The 17,179-nt window shown below is 43.7% G+C and overlaps 1 protein-coding gene across 2 annotated transcripts in view; it reads left to right on the forward strand.

The window, feature by feature from the left end:
- The window catches only part of FLACC1 (flagellum associated containing coiled-coil domains 1), a 68,334-nt gene that overhangs the window by 10,671 nt on the left and 40,484 nt on the right, over positions 1-17,179 (forward strand). For both annotated transcript variants that reach the window (XM_047869869.1, XM_047869870.1), the window contains 6 exons: positions 2,749-2,817; positions 10,073-10,121; positions 11,640-11,773; positions 13,008-13,101; positions 14,788-14,849; positions 16,365-16,462. In XM_047869869.1, the coding sequence (XP_047725825.1) occupies positions 2,749-2,817; positions 10,073-10,121; positions 11,640-11,773; positions 13,008-13,101; positions 14,788-14,849; positions 16,365-16,462 (506 nt within the window). The remainder of the gene's footprint in view (positions 1-2,748; positions 2,818-10,072; positions 10,122-11,639; positions 11,774-13,007; positions 13,102-14,787; positions 14,850-16,364; positions 16,463-17,179) is intronic.

A 17,179-nucleotide genomic window follows, 5' to 3' on the forward strand; every position in this document is an offset into this window, starting at 1 on the left:
ATTAGTGCCCACCATAATGGCCTCATTTTAACTTAATCCCCCTATAAGGCTCTGTCTTCAATACTGTCACATTCTGAGGTACTGGGAGTTAGGGCTTCAACATATAAATGTTGGGGGGACACAATTTAGCCCATAAGAGATGGGAAGCCATCAGAGGGTTCTGAGAAGAGTGACATGATCCAACTTGCATTTGGAAATGACTAATCTTTTTTTTTTGAAAAATTTTTTTTTTTAACGTTTATTTATTTTTGAGACAGAGAGAGACAGAGCATGAACGGGGGAGGGGCAGAGAGAGAGGGAGACACAGAATTGGAAGCAGGCTCCAGGCTCTGAGCCATCAGCCCAGAGCCCGACGCGGGGCTCGAACTCATGGACCGCGAGATCGTGGCCTGAGTTGAAGTCGGATGCCCAACCGACTGAGCCACCCAGGCGCCCCTAATCTTTTTTTTTTAATTTTTTAATGTTTATTTATTTATTTTGAGAGAGAGAGAGAGAGCATGAGCAGGGGAGGGACAGAGAAAGGAGAGAGAGAGAACCCAAGTAGGTTTCACGCTGTCAGCACAGAGCCCTGTGCTGGGCTCGATCCCACAAACTGTGAGATCATGACCTGAGCCAAAATCAAGAGTCAGATGCTTAACCAACTGAGCCACCTGACCCTGCAAAAGGATGAATCTGGCTACTGCATTGAGAATGGACTACAGTGACCAAGGGTAGAAGCAGAGTCCAGTTAAGATGTAATTGTAAGGACCCAAGCAAGAGAAGATGGTGCTTTGACCTGGTAGAAATAGCAGAGGTGGTGAGGAGTGGTCCCATTGGGGATATATTCTGAAGGTAGAAACCGGTAGGATCTGCTAATGGGTTGGGTATTAAGTATGAGAACAAAACAAAAGAGGGGTCAAGGATGACTTCAAGATTTGGAGCTGAGCAACAGGAAGGATGGAATTTCCATTTTCTGCGATTGGGGCAGACTATGGGGGGAGGTACACATTTGTCAGGAGCTGAGCATAGGAAGTTCAAGATGCTTCTTACTATCAAGTGGCAATGTCAAGTAAGCAGTTGGATAAGTGGGTCTGAGAGAGAGCTCTGGGCTGCAGATATACATTTGACAGTCTTTGGCATATACATGATACTTAGAGCCCTCAGATCAGATGAGATCTCCAAGACAGGGAGTAGAGCCAGAGGTAGGAAGAGGTGGGAGAACAGAGACCCAGAGCACTCCAATGTTGAGAGGTTGGAGAAACCCCAAAAAGGAGAATGACGGGGAGTGGTCAGTGAGGTAGATGACAAATCATCTACCTGGTATCCTGGAAGGAAAATGACAAAAATGTTTCAAGAAGGAGGATTCTAATTATCTGTGTCAACAACTGCTGATAAGTAATTAGATGAGGGCTGAGAAATACTGTTGAGTTTAAGTGGCCTGTGGGTCATCAGTGACATGAAGAGCATTGTGTCAATGGTAGTGGTGATAAAGCCTGATTGGAGTGGGATCCATTCATAACAAGGGATCTGTTGAATGGCTGTGTAGGTGAAACAGTTCCTTAGTGTGTGACAGCACACTGCTGGCATGATCACACCTATGGGTCTTATCTGACCCATATTAATGGTCAAGCTCAAGGTCTCAGTCTCCCAGTACTTCTTATTGGGAGCAACATCACTTACACCACAGCTCCACTCTGCCCGCCAATTAGCCCCTGCTAACACTGTCCTAGTCTTTTGCAATATGGTGAGGAACACTTTGTGGGTACTTTTATTATTTTTTTTATTTTTATTTTTTTTAATGTTTATTTATTTTTGAGAAAGCGCTAGCAGGAAAGGGGCAGAGAGAGAGACAGAGACAGAGACAGAATCTGAATTAGGCTCCAGGCTCTGAGCTGTTAGCACACAGCCTGATGCAGGGCTTGAACTCACGAACCATGAGATCATGACCTGACCCAAAGTCGGACGCTCAACCTACTGAGCCACCTGGGGCCCCTGCAATTCAAAGACCTGTTCATTGTATTTATAACTTTCCAGTGAGACCCTACTGGGACTCCACATCACCCAGTCTCTATGTCCTATTGAGTCAGCACTGACTGAGGCTGGGAAACGGAGCAGCTGGGATGGCCTCACCATCAGGAAGGGGCTCGGGTAGATACTGATATGACCCACAAATGGGGACGTGAAGAATCTGTTCACCAGCCAACTGTTAACTTGGGCCTCCAGTCACAAACATACGGCCTCTGTGAATTACATCCTTTTTGTGAATACTCTTATTCTTTTGCAAACATACAATGTACTTTTTGTTATTTCGAAAGTCTTAATTCTTAAATGTGAACTACAACATAACTGTTTTAACCATGTTTGGGTCACTTTTTTTTTTTTTTAATTTCTCAGAAGCCTTGAAAAATGGCAGTAGGCCCAGTCCTCTCAACTGTCCTGGGAGACACAGTTGGCAAATTGCTTTATCTGCAATTCTTTGTAGCACTTAACTTTTTCTTCTTCTAATTTCAGTATTTATGTGCCTCTATTTTTCTCTTCTTAAATAAAAAGCATCACATCTCATTCCATTTCTCTTAGTATGGAGCACTGTGGTTTGCATCCATTAACCACTCATTGAATTCATTAAATGAGAAAACGTGAAGTGCTTTGACTGACATCAATGAAGTATCAAACTTTGGTTAGTGTAATCAGAGTAATCTGAGTAGGTTGACAAGGGGAAAAGGAGGCAAGGAGAATCATTCTGGATCAACCATACCTTTTACTTTTCAGAGTGAGAAATACAATTCCAACAAAATTAGTACCCAGGAGCTGCACTCTGACCCTTGGAGCAGTTCAGAGGTGAATGCAGTACTGTGGAAGGTCTCCGTTTGCTCAACGAGATCTACGAAGAACAAAAAAAGACATAAGCTTAAATCCATCGCTGCTTTCTTTTTTCAATATACAAAATTTATTGTCAAAATGGTTTCCATACAACACCCAGTGCTCATCCCAAAAGGTGCCCTCCCCAATACCCATCACCCACCCTCTCCTCCCTCCCACCACCCATCAACCCTCAGTTTGTTCTCAGTTTTTAACAGTCTCTTATGCTTTGGCTCTCTCCCACTCTAACCTCTTTTTTTTTTCCTTCCCCTCCCCCATGGGTTTCTGTTAAGTTTCTCAGGATCCACATAAGAGTGAAATCATATGGTATCTGTCTTTCTCTGCATGGCTTATTTCACTTAGCATCACACTCTCCAGTTCCATCCACGTTGCTACAAAGGCCCATATTTCGTTCTTTCTCATTGCCACGTAGTACTCCATTGTGTATATAAACCACAATTTCTTTATCCATTCATCAGTTGATGGACATTTAGGCTCTTTCCATCATTTGGCTATTGTTGAGAGTGCTGCTATAAACATTGGGGTACAAGTGCCCCAATGCATCAGTACTCCTGTATCCCTTGGGTAAATTCCTAGCAGTGCTATTGCTGGGTCATAGGGTAGGTCTATTTTTAATTTTCTGAGGAACCTCCACACTGTTTTCCAGAGTGGCTGCACCAATTTGCATTCCCACCAACAGTGCAAGAGGGTTCCCGTTTCTCCACATCCTCTCCAGCATCTATAGTCTTCTGATTTGTTCATTTTGGCCACTCTGACTGGCGTGAGGTGATATCTGAGTGTGGTTTTGATTTGTATTTCCCTGATAAGGAGCGACGCTGAACATCTTTTCATGTGCCTTCTGGCCATCCGGATGTCTTCTTTACAGAAGTGTCTGTTCATGTTTCCTGCCCATTTCTTCACTGGGTTATTTGTTTTTCAGGTGTGGAGTTTGGTGAGCTCTTTATAGATTTTGGATACTAGCCCTTTGTCTGATATGTCATTTGCAAATATCTTTTCCCATTCCGTTGGTTGCCTTTTAGTTTTGTTGGTTGTTTCCTTTGCTGTGCAGAAGCTTTTTATCTTCATAAGGTCCCAGTAATTCACTTTTGCTTTAATTCCCTTGCCTTTGGGGATGTGTCGAGTAAGAGATTGCTACGGCTGAGGTCAGAGAGTCTTTTCCTGCTTTCTCCTGTAGGGTTTTGATGGTTTCCTGTCTCACATTCAGGTCCTTTATCCATTTTGAGTTTATTTTTGTGAATGGTGTGAGAAAGTGGTCTAGTTTCAACCTTCTGCATGTTGCTGTCCAGTTCTCCCAGCACCATTTGTTAAAGAGGCTGTCTTTTTTCCATTGGATGTTCTTTCCTGCTTTGTCAAAGATGAGTTGGCCATACGTTTGTGGGTCTAGTTCTGGGGTTTCTATTCTATTCCATTGGTCTATGTGTCTGTTTTTGTGCCAATACCATGCTGTCTTGATGATGACAGCTTTGTAGTAGAGGCTACAGTCTGGGATTGTGATGCCTCCTGCTTTGGTCTTCTTCTTCAAAATTACTTTGACTATTCGGGGTCTTTTGTGGTTCCATATGAATTTTAGGATTGCTTGTTCTAGTTTCGAGAAGAATTCTGGTGCAATTTTGATGGGATTGCATTGAATGTATAGATAGCTTTGGGTAGTATTGACATTTTGACAATATTCTTCCAATTCATGAGAAGGGAATGTCTTTCCATTTCTTTATATCTTCTTCAATTACCTTCATAAGTTTTCTATAGTTTTCAGCATACATATCTTTTACATCTTTAGTTAGATTTATTCCTAGGTATTTTATGTTTCTTGGTGCAATTGTGAAAGGGATCAGTCTCTTTATTTGTCTTTCTGTTGCTTCATTGTTAGTGTATAAGAATGCAACTGATTTCTGTACATTGATTTTGTATCCTGCAACTTTCCTAAATTGATGTGTCAGTTCTAGCAGACTTTTGGTGGAGTCTATCAGATTTTCCATGTATAATATCATGTCATCTGCAAAAAGTGAAAGCTTGACTTCATCTTTGCCAATTTTGATGCCTTTGATTTCCTTTTGTTGTCTGATTGCTGATGCTAGAACTTCCAACACTATGTTAAACAACAGCGGTGAGAGTGGGCATCCCTGTTGTGTTCCTGATCTCAGGGAAAAAGCTCTCAGTTTTTCCCCATTGAGGATGATGTTAGCTGTGGGCTTTTCATAAATGGCTTTGATGATCTTTAAGTATGTTCCTTCTATCCCGAATTTCTCAAGGGTTTTTATTAAGAAAGGGTGCTGAATTTTGTCAAAGGCCTTTTCTGCATCGATTGACAGGATCATATGGTTCTTATCTTTTCTTTTATTAATGTGATGTATCACGTTGATTGATTTGCGAATGTTGAACCAGCCCTGCATCCCAGGAACGAATCCCACTTGATCATGGTGAATAATTCTTTTTATATGCTGTTGAATTCGATTTGCTAGTATCTTGTTGAGAATTTTTGCATCCATATTCATCAGGGATATTGGCCTGTAGTTCTCTTTTTTTACTGGGTCTCTGTCTGGCTTGGGAATCAAAGTAATACTGGCTTCATAGAATGAGTCTGGAAGTTTTCCTTCCCTTTCTATTTCTTGGAATAGCTTGAGAAGGATAGGTATTATCTCTGCTTTAAACGTCTGGTAGAACTCCCCTGGGAAGCCATCTGGTCCTGGACTCTTATTTGTTGGGAGATTTTTGATAACTGATTCAATTTCTTCGCTGGTTATGGGTCTGTTCAAGCTTTCTATTTCCTCCTGATTGAGTTTTGGAAGAGTGTGGGTGTTTAGGAATTTGTCCATTTTTTCCAGGTTGTCCAATTTGTTGGCATATAATTTTTCATAGTATTCCCTGATAATTGTTTGTATCTCTGAGGGATTGGTTGTAATAATTCCCTTTTCATTCATGATTTTATCTATTTGGTCATCTCCTTTTTCTTTTTGAGAAGCCTGGCTAGAGGTTTGTCAATTTTGTTTATTTTTTCAAAAAACCAACTCTTGGTTTCATTGATCTGCTCTACAGTTTTTTTAGATTCTATATTGTTTATTTCTGCTCTGATCTTTATTATTTCTCTTCTTCTGCTGGGTTTAGGCTGCCTTTGCTGTTCTGCTTCTATTTCCTTTAGGTGTGCTGTTAGATTTTGTATTTGGGATTTTTCTTGTTTCTTGAGATAGGCCTGGATTGCAATGTATTTTCCTCTCAGGACTGCCTTCTCTGCATCCCAAAGCGTTTGGGTTGTTGTATTTTCAATTTCGTTTGTTTCCATATATTTTTAAATTTCTTCTCTAATTGCCTGGTTGACCCATTCATTCTTTAGTAGGGTGTTCTTTAACCTCCATGCTTTTGGAGGTTTTCTAGACTTTTTCCTGTGGTTGATTTCAAGCTTCATAGCATTGTGGTCTGAAAGTATGCATGGTATAATTTCAATTCTTGTATACTTATGAAGGGCTGTTTTGTGACCCAGTATATGATCTATCTTGGAGAAGTTTCCATGTGCACTCGAGAAGAAAGTATATGCTGTTGCTTTGGGATGCAGAGTTCTAAATATATCTGTCAAGTCCATCTGATCCAATGTCTCATTCAGGGCCCTTGTTTCTTTATTGACCGTGTGTCTAGATGATCTATCCATTTCTGTAAGTGGCGTGTTAAAGTCCCCTGCAATTACCACATTCTTATCAATAAGGTTGCTTATGTTTGTGAGTAATTGTTTTATATATTTGGGGGCTCCCATATTTGGCGCATAGACATTTATAACTGTTAGCTCTTCCTGATGGATAGACCCTGTAATTATTATATAATGCCCTTCTTCATCTCTTGTTACAGCCTTTAATTTAAAGTCTAGTTTGTCTGATATAAGTATGGCTACTCCAGCTTTCTTTTGGCTTCCAGTAGCATGATAAATAGTTCTCCATCCCCTCACTCTCAATCTAAAGGTGTCCTCAGGTCTAAAATGAGTCTCTTTACACAGCAAATAGATGGGTCTTGTTTTTTTATCCATTCTGATACCCTATGTCTTTTGGTTGGCGCATTTAGTCCATTTACATTCAGTGTTATTATAGAAAGATACGGGTTTAGAGTCATTGTGATGTCTGTGTGTTTTATGCTTGTAGCTATGTCTCTGGTACTTTGTCTCACAGGATTCCCCTTAGGATCTCTTGTAGGGCTGGTTTAGTGGTGACGAATTCCTTCAGTTTTTGTTTGTTTGGGAAGACCTTTATCTCTCCTTCTATTCTAAATGACAGACTTGCTGGATAAAGGATTCTCGGCTGCATATTTTTTCTGGTCATCACATTGAAGATCTCCTGCCATGCCTTTTTGGCCTGCCAAGTTTCAAAAGAGAGATCAGTCACAAGTCTTATAGGTCCCCCTTTATAAGTTAGGGCACATTTATACCTTGCTGCTTTCAGAATTTTCTATTTATCCTTGTATTTTGCCAGTTTCACTATGATATGTCATGCAGAAGATCGATTCAAGTTATGTCTGAAGGGGGTTCTCTGTGCCTCTTGGATTTCAATGCCTTTTTCCTTCCCCAGTTCAGGGAAGTTCTCAGCTATGATTTCTTCAGCTATGAAGTACACCTTCAGCACCTTTCCCTCTTCTTCCTCCTCTGGGATACCAATTATGCATATATTATTTCTTTTTAGTGTATCACTTAGTTCTCTAATTTTCCCCTCATACTCCTAGATTTTTTTATCTCTCTTTTTCTCAGCTTCCTCTTTTTCCATAATTTTATCTTCTTGTTCACCTATTCTCTCCTCTGCCTCTTCAATCTGAGCCGTGGATGTTTCCATTTTATTTTGCATCTCATTTAAAGCGTTTTTCAGATCCTCCTGACTGTTCCTTAGTCCCTTGATCTCTGTAGCAAGAGATTCTCTGCTGTCCTCTGTACTATTTTCAAGCCCAGCGATTAATTTTATGACTATTATTCTAAATTCACTTTCTGTTATATTATTTAAATCCTTTTTGATCAGTTCATTAGCTGTTGTTATTTACTGGAGATTCTTTTGAGGGGAATTCTTCCATTTGGTCATTTTGGATAGTCCCTGGAGTGGTGCGGACCTGCAGGGCACTTCCCCTGTGCTGTGGTGTATAACTGGAGTTGGCGGGCGGGGCCGCAGTCAGACCTGATGTCTGCCCCCAGCCCACTGCTGGGGCCACAGTCAGACTGGTTTGTGCCTTCTCCTCCCCTCTCCTAGGGGTGGGATTCACTGTGGGGTGGTGTGGCCCGTCTGGGCTACTTGCACACTGCCAGGCTTGTGGTGCTGGGGATCTGGCGTATTAGCTGGGGTGGGTAGGCAAGGTGCACGGGGGCAGGAGGGGCAGGCTTAGCTCGCTTCTCCTTAGGTGATCCACTTCAGGAGGGGCCCTGTGGCAGCGGGAGGAGGTCAGACCCGCTGCTGGAGGGGTGGCTCCGCAGAAGCACAGCGTTGGGCGTTTGGGCAGAGCAAGCAAGTTCCCTGGCAGGAACTGGTTCCCTTTGGGATTTTGGCTGGGGGATGGGCGAGGGAGATGGCGCTGGCAAGCGCCTTTATTCCCTGCCAAACTGAGCTCTGTCGTCCGGGGGCTCAGCAACTCTCCCTCCCGTTGTCCTCCAGCCTTCCCGCTTTCTGAGCAGAGCTGTTAACTTATGACCTCCCAGATGCTAAGTCCCACTTGCTGTCGAAACACACTCCATCCTGCCCCTCCGCTTTTGCAAGCCAGACTTGGGGGCTCTGCTTGGCCGGCGGGCCGCCCCTCCACCCTGGCTCCCTCCCGCCAGTCCATGGAGTGCACCGCCTCACCGCCCTTCCTACCCTCTTCCGTGGGCCTCTCATCTGCGCTTGGCTCTGGAGACTCTGTTCTGCTAATCCTCTGGCAGTTTTCTGGGTTATTTGGGCAGGTGTGGGTGGAATCTAAGTGATCTGCAGGATGTGCGGTGAGCCCAGCATCCTCCTATGCCTCCATCTTCCTCTCTGTCTCCATGGCCAGCTTTTTAAAGAGATCCAGGTTACTCAGTGATTTCCCCACCACCACCACCCCAAGGCTTTCCTAAATTCAGAGAAAGTAAACAAAATTAGCATTGTAAAGAGTTCCTGGTTTATGAATGGGAGCATATGGTTGCTATGAACTGAGTTGTATTTTAAGTGGTTTTAAATCTTTTCAATTACATATGAGTCCCATTGTATTATCAAAGTATACGGTGCACTCATGTCTGTTTTTTAACACACAGAGTCATGTTTTCGCCAGTTAAAATAATAGTATCTACAGTAGCCAAATCCTTGGGCTAGTTTTCTTAAGGGAGTCTTCAGTGCCTCTCTGGAGGCCTCATTTGGGGCGTGGGAGATGTGGGATCAGAACCAGACTTTATTAGCCAAGGTAGAACTGCCTCCACCAAGAAAAATCCTCTCAACCCCACACCCCCATACCCAGCTGACTTTGGAACAGTCTCACCCTGGTAACCACTCCACAACCCTTAAAGATATTGTGGTTATTTTGATAGGGAAAATGGAACTCCTAGATCAGTTTTGGTTGTTTCTTTTCACAGCAGTTGGCCTAATTGTATGTATATGGGTGTGAGTGTTTGCTGAAGCAGAAGGAAAATGCCCTAGCTTCATATACCTAAGCCTAACTAGTCTTGTCAGCACATCAGAAACTGGTTACTCTTATTCCAATCTTTCAACTTTCCAGGTGAGGTCCCTTACAAATATGCTTGATATTTGGATACCTGATATGTTCACATTTCTACACCTGAAAACAACAACTAATTATGACCAGGATTAACCATTTACTTATCCTGAATTTATGATACTGACCATTTCAGGTCCCATATCACTAATTTCTGGTGCAAATAAGAAAGGCTTTTGTGCAGACAATGTAAATGTCACTAGTGTGCTCATTTGAGATTATGCACCATAGGAGAGCCCTTTGGATTCTCAGGCCAAGTCTCTTGACCCTTATTTTAGGAGTGGTTCTAATAGGCATGATAGTCAACTCCCCACTTTTTTACTTCCTGCCTTTTTATCACAGGGACCTGTGATGATCTCGGGACCATTGAACATTCCTTAGTTCCTGAGTAGAATATTTCAGAGCTGAAAGGGGCCTCAGATATCATCCCAGTAATGTCACTTTTTACAGATGAGCAATTGGGATCAGGGAGCAGCTTCTAAGCTTTGAACTTCTCTTTGCTCCCTGGTTGCTTTCTGAGCATGTCTTTCTCTTGCAGAGGGAAACTCCATTTAGGAAAACAAGAGGAGAGCAAGAAACCACCTTATGTGAGTAAAAACATGAAGGGGGCAGCGGGACTAACATTTACTGAGTGCCTACTTTGTGCAAGCACAGGCCTTTTACATGTACGTACCTCATTGGCTCTTTGCAACGATCCTATGAGGAGGGGCTATCGTTATTGCACATAGCGTAACTGGTAAGTGGCAGAAAAAGGACTTGAACTCAGCTGAGCCAGACCTCAGAGAGGGCATGTAATTGCCACTCTCTACTGCCTTGTGCATGGCAAGAAGACTGTGCCAAGGAAACCAGACACTGACCACCAGTCCAGGCTAGGGTACAGCTCATGCCCACGTGCCAGAAACCCCCCACTGTCACACTGGGGAACCCACAAATGCTAGGGCAGGGACAACAGAGGAAGGGAGCAGGGCCAGGACCACACTGGAGAAAGAGATGGGAACTAAACCCAGGAAGATCTCAATAGCTGCCTAGGAGTTTGGGCCTAATCCTTCCGGTGTCTGGGAACCTTCATGGGTCTGACACAGGCACAGTACCAGGTAAGATTTACATTCTAGAAAAAACATTGTCTGATGGGATAATACTGGTGCTTTTTACTATGGGATTTTTATCTATTTTCTTTTTTTCCCCTTAAACAAGGATCATGCATTTCCTTAACAGTCAGGAAAAAAACCAAAAATGTTATTGCCCTCCAGACAGAGAGGATGATGAACTTTAGGGGAGCCAGAATGAAGGCAGGGAGGCCAGCTGGGCAGGTATGGCCAAAGCCAAAGAGAAAGAGGAGGGTGGCTTTAGGCTGTTCCAGGGGCAGGAGTGTGGAGAGGAGATGAAGCTGGGGTACAATTAGGCAATAACAATGACAGGACTTGTGTTGCCTTAGGGGTGCCCTACACAACCTAGAAGGCACAATCTAATCCTGGTCTATGCAGGCTGGTAGCCCTGCCAGATTTCTGACTTGGGTCTAGTGGGGAATAGAGGAAGAACTGACTAAAATAGATGTGTTTGTTTGTTTTCATGACCGTGCTAGACACTTTCTCCTGTTATTTTGGCTTTCCTCATAAAAGCCCTTTGAGGAAGAGTTACCCTAATTTTCTAATGAGGAAACTGAGGCACACAGATATTGAATAACTATAGTTGGTGGCAGAGCCAGCATTTAAACTCAGGCCTGCCTAATTCCCAAAACTTAGCAATTTCCATGGTGTCTGACTGCCTTCTGGCCTCTGGCCATGTGGAGAATGCAGACGAGGTGCAGGGCTTGGGGCTGAGTGCCGAGTGAAGTGTCAGCATTTAGGGTTGCACATGTTGAGCTTGAGAGACCTTTGGGAACATCCAGGAACCATTTCAGTCTTGAGACCAGATCTCAGGAGAGAAATCTGGGCTGGAGTATGAGGGTGAGTGGTAACTGGGGAATGCACAGGAGGGACTTGGCCTCTGGGATCCCACCTCATGTCTCTGTGTCTAAGATGTGAGTAGCACTCTAGTGGAAGATTTGGAGGAATCTCTGCACTCCAGGTCTGCAATATTATCTTACCTTCCACCTTGATGCCCAGGAAGTGATAAACGTGTCACCTGGTTATCGCCTCATTCGAAATAGGGAGCAGATTTCCGTCACCTTGGGAGATGAAATGTTTGATAAGAAAAAGCGGTCACAATCAGAGATCATGGACAGAGTCCAGATTTCCAGGTAATGCCCTTGGACCTATATCCAGCTCCTCAGAGCTATCACTATTGGGCTTGGCCTGGCCTCAAGGAGAAGCTCCTAACTTCCATGCCCAATGCACAGGGTCTCTGTTCTGAAGGTGCTATAAAGTCACTTCACTCCTCATCCCTGTGCTGCTCCTCTCCACACCCATCTCTCTGCCCTGATCCCATTTGAAACAGGACAAAGGTCAGGTCAGGCAGCTGACCTGAAAAGTGATTGGGTATAGTATAATTTGTACTAAAGGAAAGCAATTATTCTTAGAGGTGATGAACAGATGAAATATTCATAAAATAGTCTGAATTTGGAGGGTGCAAAGTAAGAGTAAAGTCAGGGTTTTGGGGGAGCTGAGTATGCATCTCTTTCTCATTTTGCCCAAAGATGTCACTCAGTTCATGCCTCTGGGAGGCATAGCATGGAAGATTCTGGCTGAGTCTACCCCAGTTGAGCACAGTGCATCCTCTCTGTCATTCAGGCCCTACCCACTCTATCCTCAAATGCTATATAAAGTCAGCTCCCACATCTTATCCATTCTACTTCCTAGATCTCTCATTCATGTCTCTCTCTCCCTGTCTCCTCCTACATCCTCTCTCTTGTTCCCTCACCTTGTTGAATGGAGGACCATCTCTGCTGCACTGCACATGTCACTACCTGCCACCCTGTCTACTCCAGCTCAACCAAATAGAGCTAAATAACTTACGGACATCATGGAGGCTCCAAACCCAGAAACACAGAAAATTGTTATCTATTCTGCAAGCCGTGCTCTGAAATCCCCTCTTTGTCCTGTGTCTGGGCCCTTCCTTGTCTATGATTCACTGTCAGCATCAATCCATCTCCCACCTTCCCATTTCCTAATCCTCTGAATTTTTCCTCCTCCATTTCAACTGTCATTACTGAATCAAGGTCAAACCCTGATAGATCTCTGACATATTCCTCTTCCCCTTCTATTCAACGGGTAACCAACCCACTCCTCCACCTACTCACACCCCCCACTGCAGGCTAGCTTACCCAAAAGGTCTGATCTGAGGCTCAACCACCCTGCTGCCTAATTCCTTCTCCCAGACTACTCTTCCACCCCTCCCATGACCCCCATGACAATGGAGCAGATGAAGAACATGGCCTGACTGTCACCAAGCCAGAGATAGTCACGTACAGGGAGGTGCCTGACTGGCACAGAATGGAAGTTCTGTGGATGATAAAAGGATTCCTTGTCCCATAGGACTGATATCATTACTGACCTGCAAGAGCAGATCTCAGAATTGACAGTGATCATTGAGCAAATGAACAGAGACCATCAGTCTGCCCAGAAATTGGTGAGTGATCCTTGAGTTAGCTGACATCTCTATGGGTAGGGGAAAGACCGGTTTTTTCAGATCACCTGCTATGTTCCAGGCAAGATGCCAAGTGCTTTACTCTCGGGAGCCATGTTGTCTAGGTGACAGCTCTGAAGATAGGACTGTGGCTACACAGTAGGATTTCTCTGACTCCATCCTTATCCATGACTGCAAGAACTTAAATCTTTTCTCAAAGCCTAAGTCAATTTCCAGGAGTTCTTTATGTGCCTGCAGTGTGTGCATTGCTACTGAACTCACCACACCAAGGGGTGCCAGCCATCTCATGTCAGGCTTGCTGTGGAGAGTTAAACTTCAGAGGGTGCCAAGTCTCTTCCTAATGGCAATAGTGTGGTTAATGCACTCAGTGTGGTTCAAAAGCTACCCAGAACCCTTCAGTACCCACTTCCTGTTGCTGTTAAAATTGCCAAAGCCCACTTCAAAATTTGCTGAGATCAGTCTGCACTCTGTGTTTCCTGGGGATTTTGGTGACAACTCCTTTAGATTTTACCATCTGCTTTATCATAGTCTCTTCTTCCCCACCTCAAGCAGGGGTGCCTGCTGGCCTGGGCTGGAGTGATAAACCAGAGCAATGCTCAGAAACAGCCTCCCCCACATCCCACTTGCCTGTTGTTATTGAAACCCACTTGTGAAGGTCGACTTCCCACCAGTCCTATCCCTCACCCTCTGACATGACCCAGATGTGTCTGAATCCTACAGTGACCTGGCTTGTGACTCACACTGAGACCTCCCCTACTGTTGATTCATTACTATATTTATCTGAAAACCCTGCCAGGTTTGTGGTCTGCTTCTACAGATAGGAAATTAAGGCTCAGGAAGTTAAATAAGTTCTATGAGATCAGTCATCAATGGTGGATTATTGTTGCAAAATGCACATTTTCACTCACTGAATCATTGGCCCTGCTAAAGACCTATTTAGAGATTATTTCCGTGCAGGGACCTCATATTGTGATACTTAAAATTCTCCCACCTGTGAACATCCCAAATTGTTGTGTGACCCTGTGGAAGGCTGTAGTGCTGGCTGCCAATGTGTAGACAGAGAGGGACAGGGAGAGCCCTGAACCCTTTTGTCTCAGTTTGCAGTGGGTGCTGACTATTCTGGAAGTGTCCTTTCCTCCTGAGACACTAACCAGAGAATCTGATGGTTAAAATGGAAGGTCACCTGGAAATGAGCAAATTTTGCCTGCGGTAACATACCTTTCTGACAAAGAGGCTTTATTAACACCAGATTTTAAGTTCATTGAAAGTGTGGAGTTTGAGTCTTGGGCCTCTTTGGCTCTTCCAGGGCAAGCTCTTTGCTCAATAGATGATAACTTAATTGAATTATGTATCAAAGAAATCCAAAGACCAAGATCTTAGAGATTGCTGTCCAGCAAAAAGACCAGACCTGCCTATAAAACCAGTTAGTGAAAGAGATGGTTTCTGTGCACCAACATTATGAACTGATTACATACCAAACAGCAGTAGACCAAGGCAAGGATTGCTCCATTCCCTGAGTAGTGATGTGCTCTCTGGGATTGGAGAACACAAAGAAGAGAGTGTGGGGAGTAGAGCACACCCTATGAACGTGAAGGCTTCTCAGAAATTGCAGACTGCAGTGGGAGTGGGATCCTTGATCCTATATCGTTAATGCCATGTTGCTCCCAGCTCTCCGATGAAATGGCTGTCCGCTGTGCTGAGATGCAGCAGAACTTCGAAAACAAAAACAGGTAAGCATTCTAGCACAAGCTCCTGTGTGCTGAAGGCCTTAAGACTCTTGCTTCCTTGCAAGATTTCGTTTCACTGGGATTTCAGATAGTGCCAAATGGAGTTGGGTAGGTGGGAATGGGGGAAATGGGCAAGATGGTTTGATGTGAAGCCACCAAAATGTAGCACAGAGAAGGTCATTCCTAGTTTTGCACTTTCTGATCCAATTACTTTGTTTCAAGTATAATCTCCCTTTCTGTTGATTGCTGAGGAGAGCCAGTTTTCATTCTCTATGAGATTTCTGTGACAGACCACTATTGTTCTCAGCCCAGCCTCCTCCTATTTCCCCTGCCTTTTCACTTCCTCCCCCCTCTTTCTCTTCCTCATTTTTGTCCTGTCATTTCTACTCTCCTGGCTACTCCCGGGACCTGGGCAGAATGGGAAGAAGCTATGGGAGGAGCAGGAGCCAGAGCCACAAAGACAAGCCAAGGGGAAGTAAAAGGAAGTGTGTTGCCTATGTGGGTGAGGAAACCTTCAAAACCTCCTTCCAGGCTACCTGCTGGGCACCAGAGCAGCCTCAGAAGTCCCAGCAGAGAGAAGTATACCTCACTGAGTCATAGACTTGCTTCCAAAAAATTATAATAAATAAGTAACATATTTGTTATATAATAGCTTTCATTATTTTTAGAGCAGTTTTAGGTTCATAGTAAAATAGAGCATAAAGTACAAACAGCCTGACCCCACACCTGCACACCCCAAGTAATCATTAACTCCTGCACTATTGTGATGCATTTGTTACAATCAATGAACCTACATTGATAAATTACCATCACCCGAAGTGAATAGTTTACATTAGGGTTCACTCTTGGTGTTGTACATCCTATGGGTTTTGACAAATGTACAATGACATGTGTCCACCATTATTGTATCATACAGAGTAGTTTCACTGCCCTGAAAAATCCTCTGTGCCCTGCTCATTCATCCCTCCCTCCCCACTAACCTCTGGCAAACACTGATCTTTTTACTGTATCCACAGCTGTGCATTTTCCAGAATATCATATAGTAGGAATCATATAGTGTGTAGGCTTTATGTATTGACTTTGGTCACTTACTATTATGCATTTAATGTTCCTCCATGTCTTCTCTTGGCTTGACAGCTCATATAGCCTTTCTTTTTGACATTCATCTTGAACACTGCCAGCTTCTGCCCCCTGGAATGGAGGCTGAAGAGACCCTGGGCTCTAAAATTATCCTGGATGCTAATGCAGCCTACAGTTTCCCAAGACAGCCATAAACAAATACTGTGCTATTAGCACAGGAGTCTATGGTCTCCACCAGCTCCATTCAAAATAATAGTTGGTAAAAATGGGTCTTCTCACCTTCTTTGGGTGGATGCCAGGAGAATGAGTCAGGAAGTGAAGGCCCTGCAGGCTGCCCACAACTGCCTGTGTGATGGGGAAAGGTGGGATCAACTGAGTGTAACAGCTCAGCTCTGGACTTTTTTTCACTGATTGTGGCCTTCTCCCGGGGTCGCACAGAGAGCTCAAAGAGGCTCACGCAGCAGAGCTCAGTCATTTGGAGAACAACTACAAAGCCACACTGAAGGCAGAGAAGCTGGCTGCCCAAGAAAAACTAGGTATGGTCTGGACTGGGGAGAATGACCCTGGGGAAGGGTGAGAGGCTGACCATGGGGGTCTAGGACCAAAGAACTCCCGTGGTCATGGATGGGCTGGGACTATGCTCTCCAGGTGTCCTCCTAAAGCTCAGAGACAGGGAGTGACTGAGAATGAAACTGAAAAGAGGGAAACCATGTCATCAGTGTCCCTCCTATGCCCAGGTGATAGACTGGCCTGCAACCAAGTGTTAGGATCTGAGCAAGTCCTTAATCTCCTTGAGTCTCATTTATTCTGTCTAAGAATTGAGGACTATAATACCTGCCTTTATCAGAGAGATAAGAATGTGAAAGCACCTTTTTAAAATATATTTTTAACTCTACAAATATAATATTATTGTAATCCAGCAAGTTACATCATCTGTAAAATGGTGGTGTTTCATTATATTATAATAGCACACTATGATTTATATGGCCTTATAATGCATAAGAGTTGTGTTGGCCATTTATCCCATTATTTATGCTGTCCTCGGGAAGGGCAAAATGTGTATCCTTCAGAATTCTGAGATTATAGACTAATCTCCATAGGGAGAAGGAGAAATTCTATAATCTTCTCCCTTTATTTTGCCTTACTTTTTAAAAAGAGGGTATTTATAGCTTGCTGATTTTCCAATTTTCTAAAGAAAACATGTATCATTTTCAAAATCAGTGAACACTGGAAACATTGCTTTAAAAAGAGAG

The sequence above is a fragment of the Prionailurus viverrinus genome, chromosome C1 (genome assembly GCF_022837055.1).
Source record: "Prionailurus viverrinus isolate Anna chromosome C1, UM_Priviv_1.0, whole genome shotgun sequence".
Classification (NCBI taxonomy): Eukaryota; Metazoa; Chordata; class Mammalia; order Carnivora; family Felidae; genus Prionailurus; species Prionailurus viverrinus.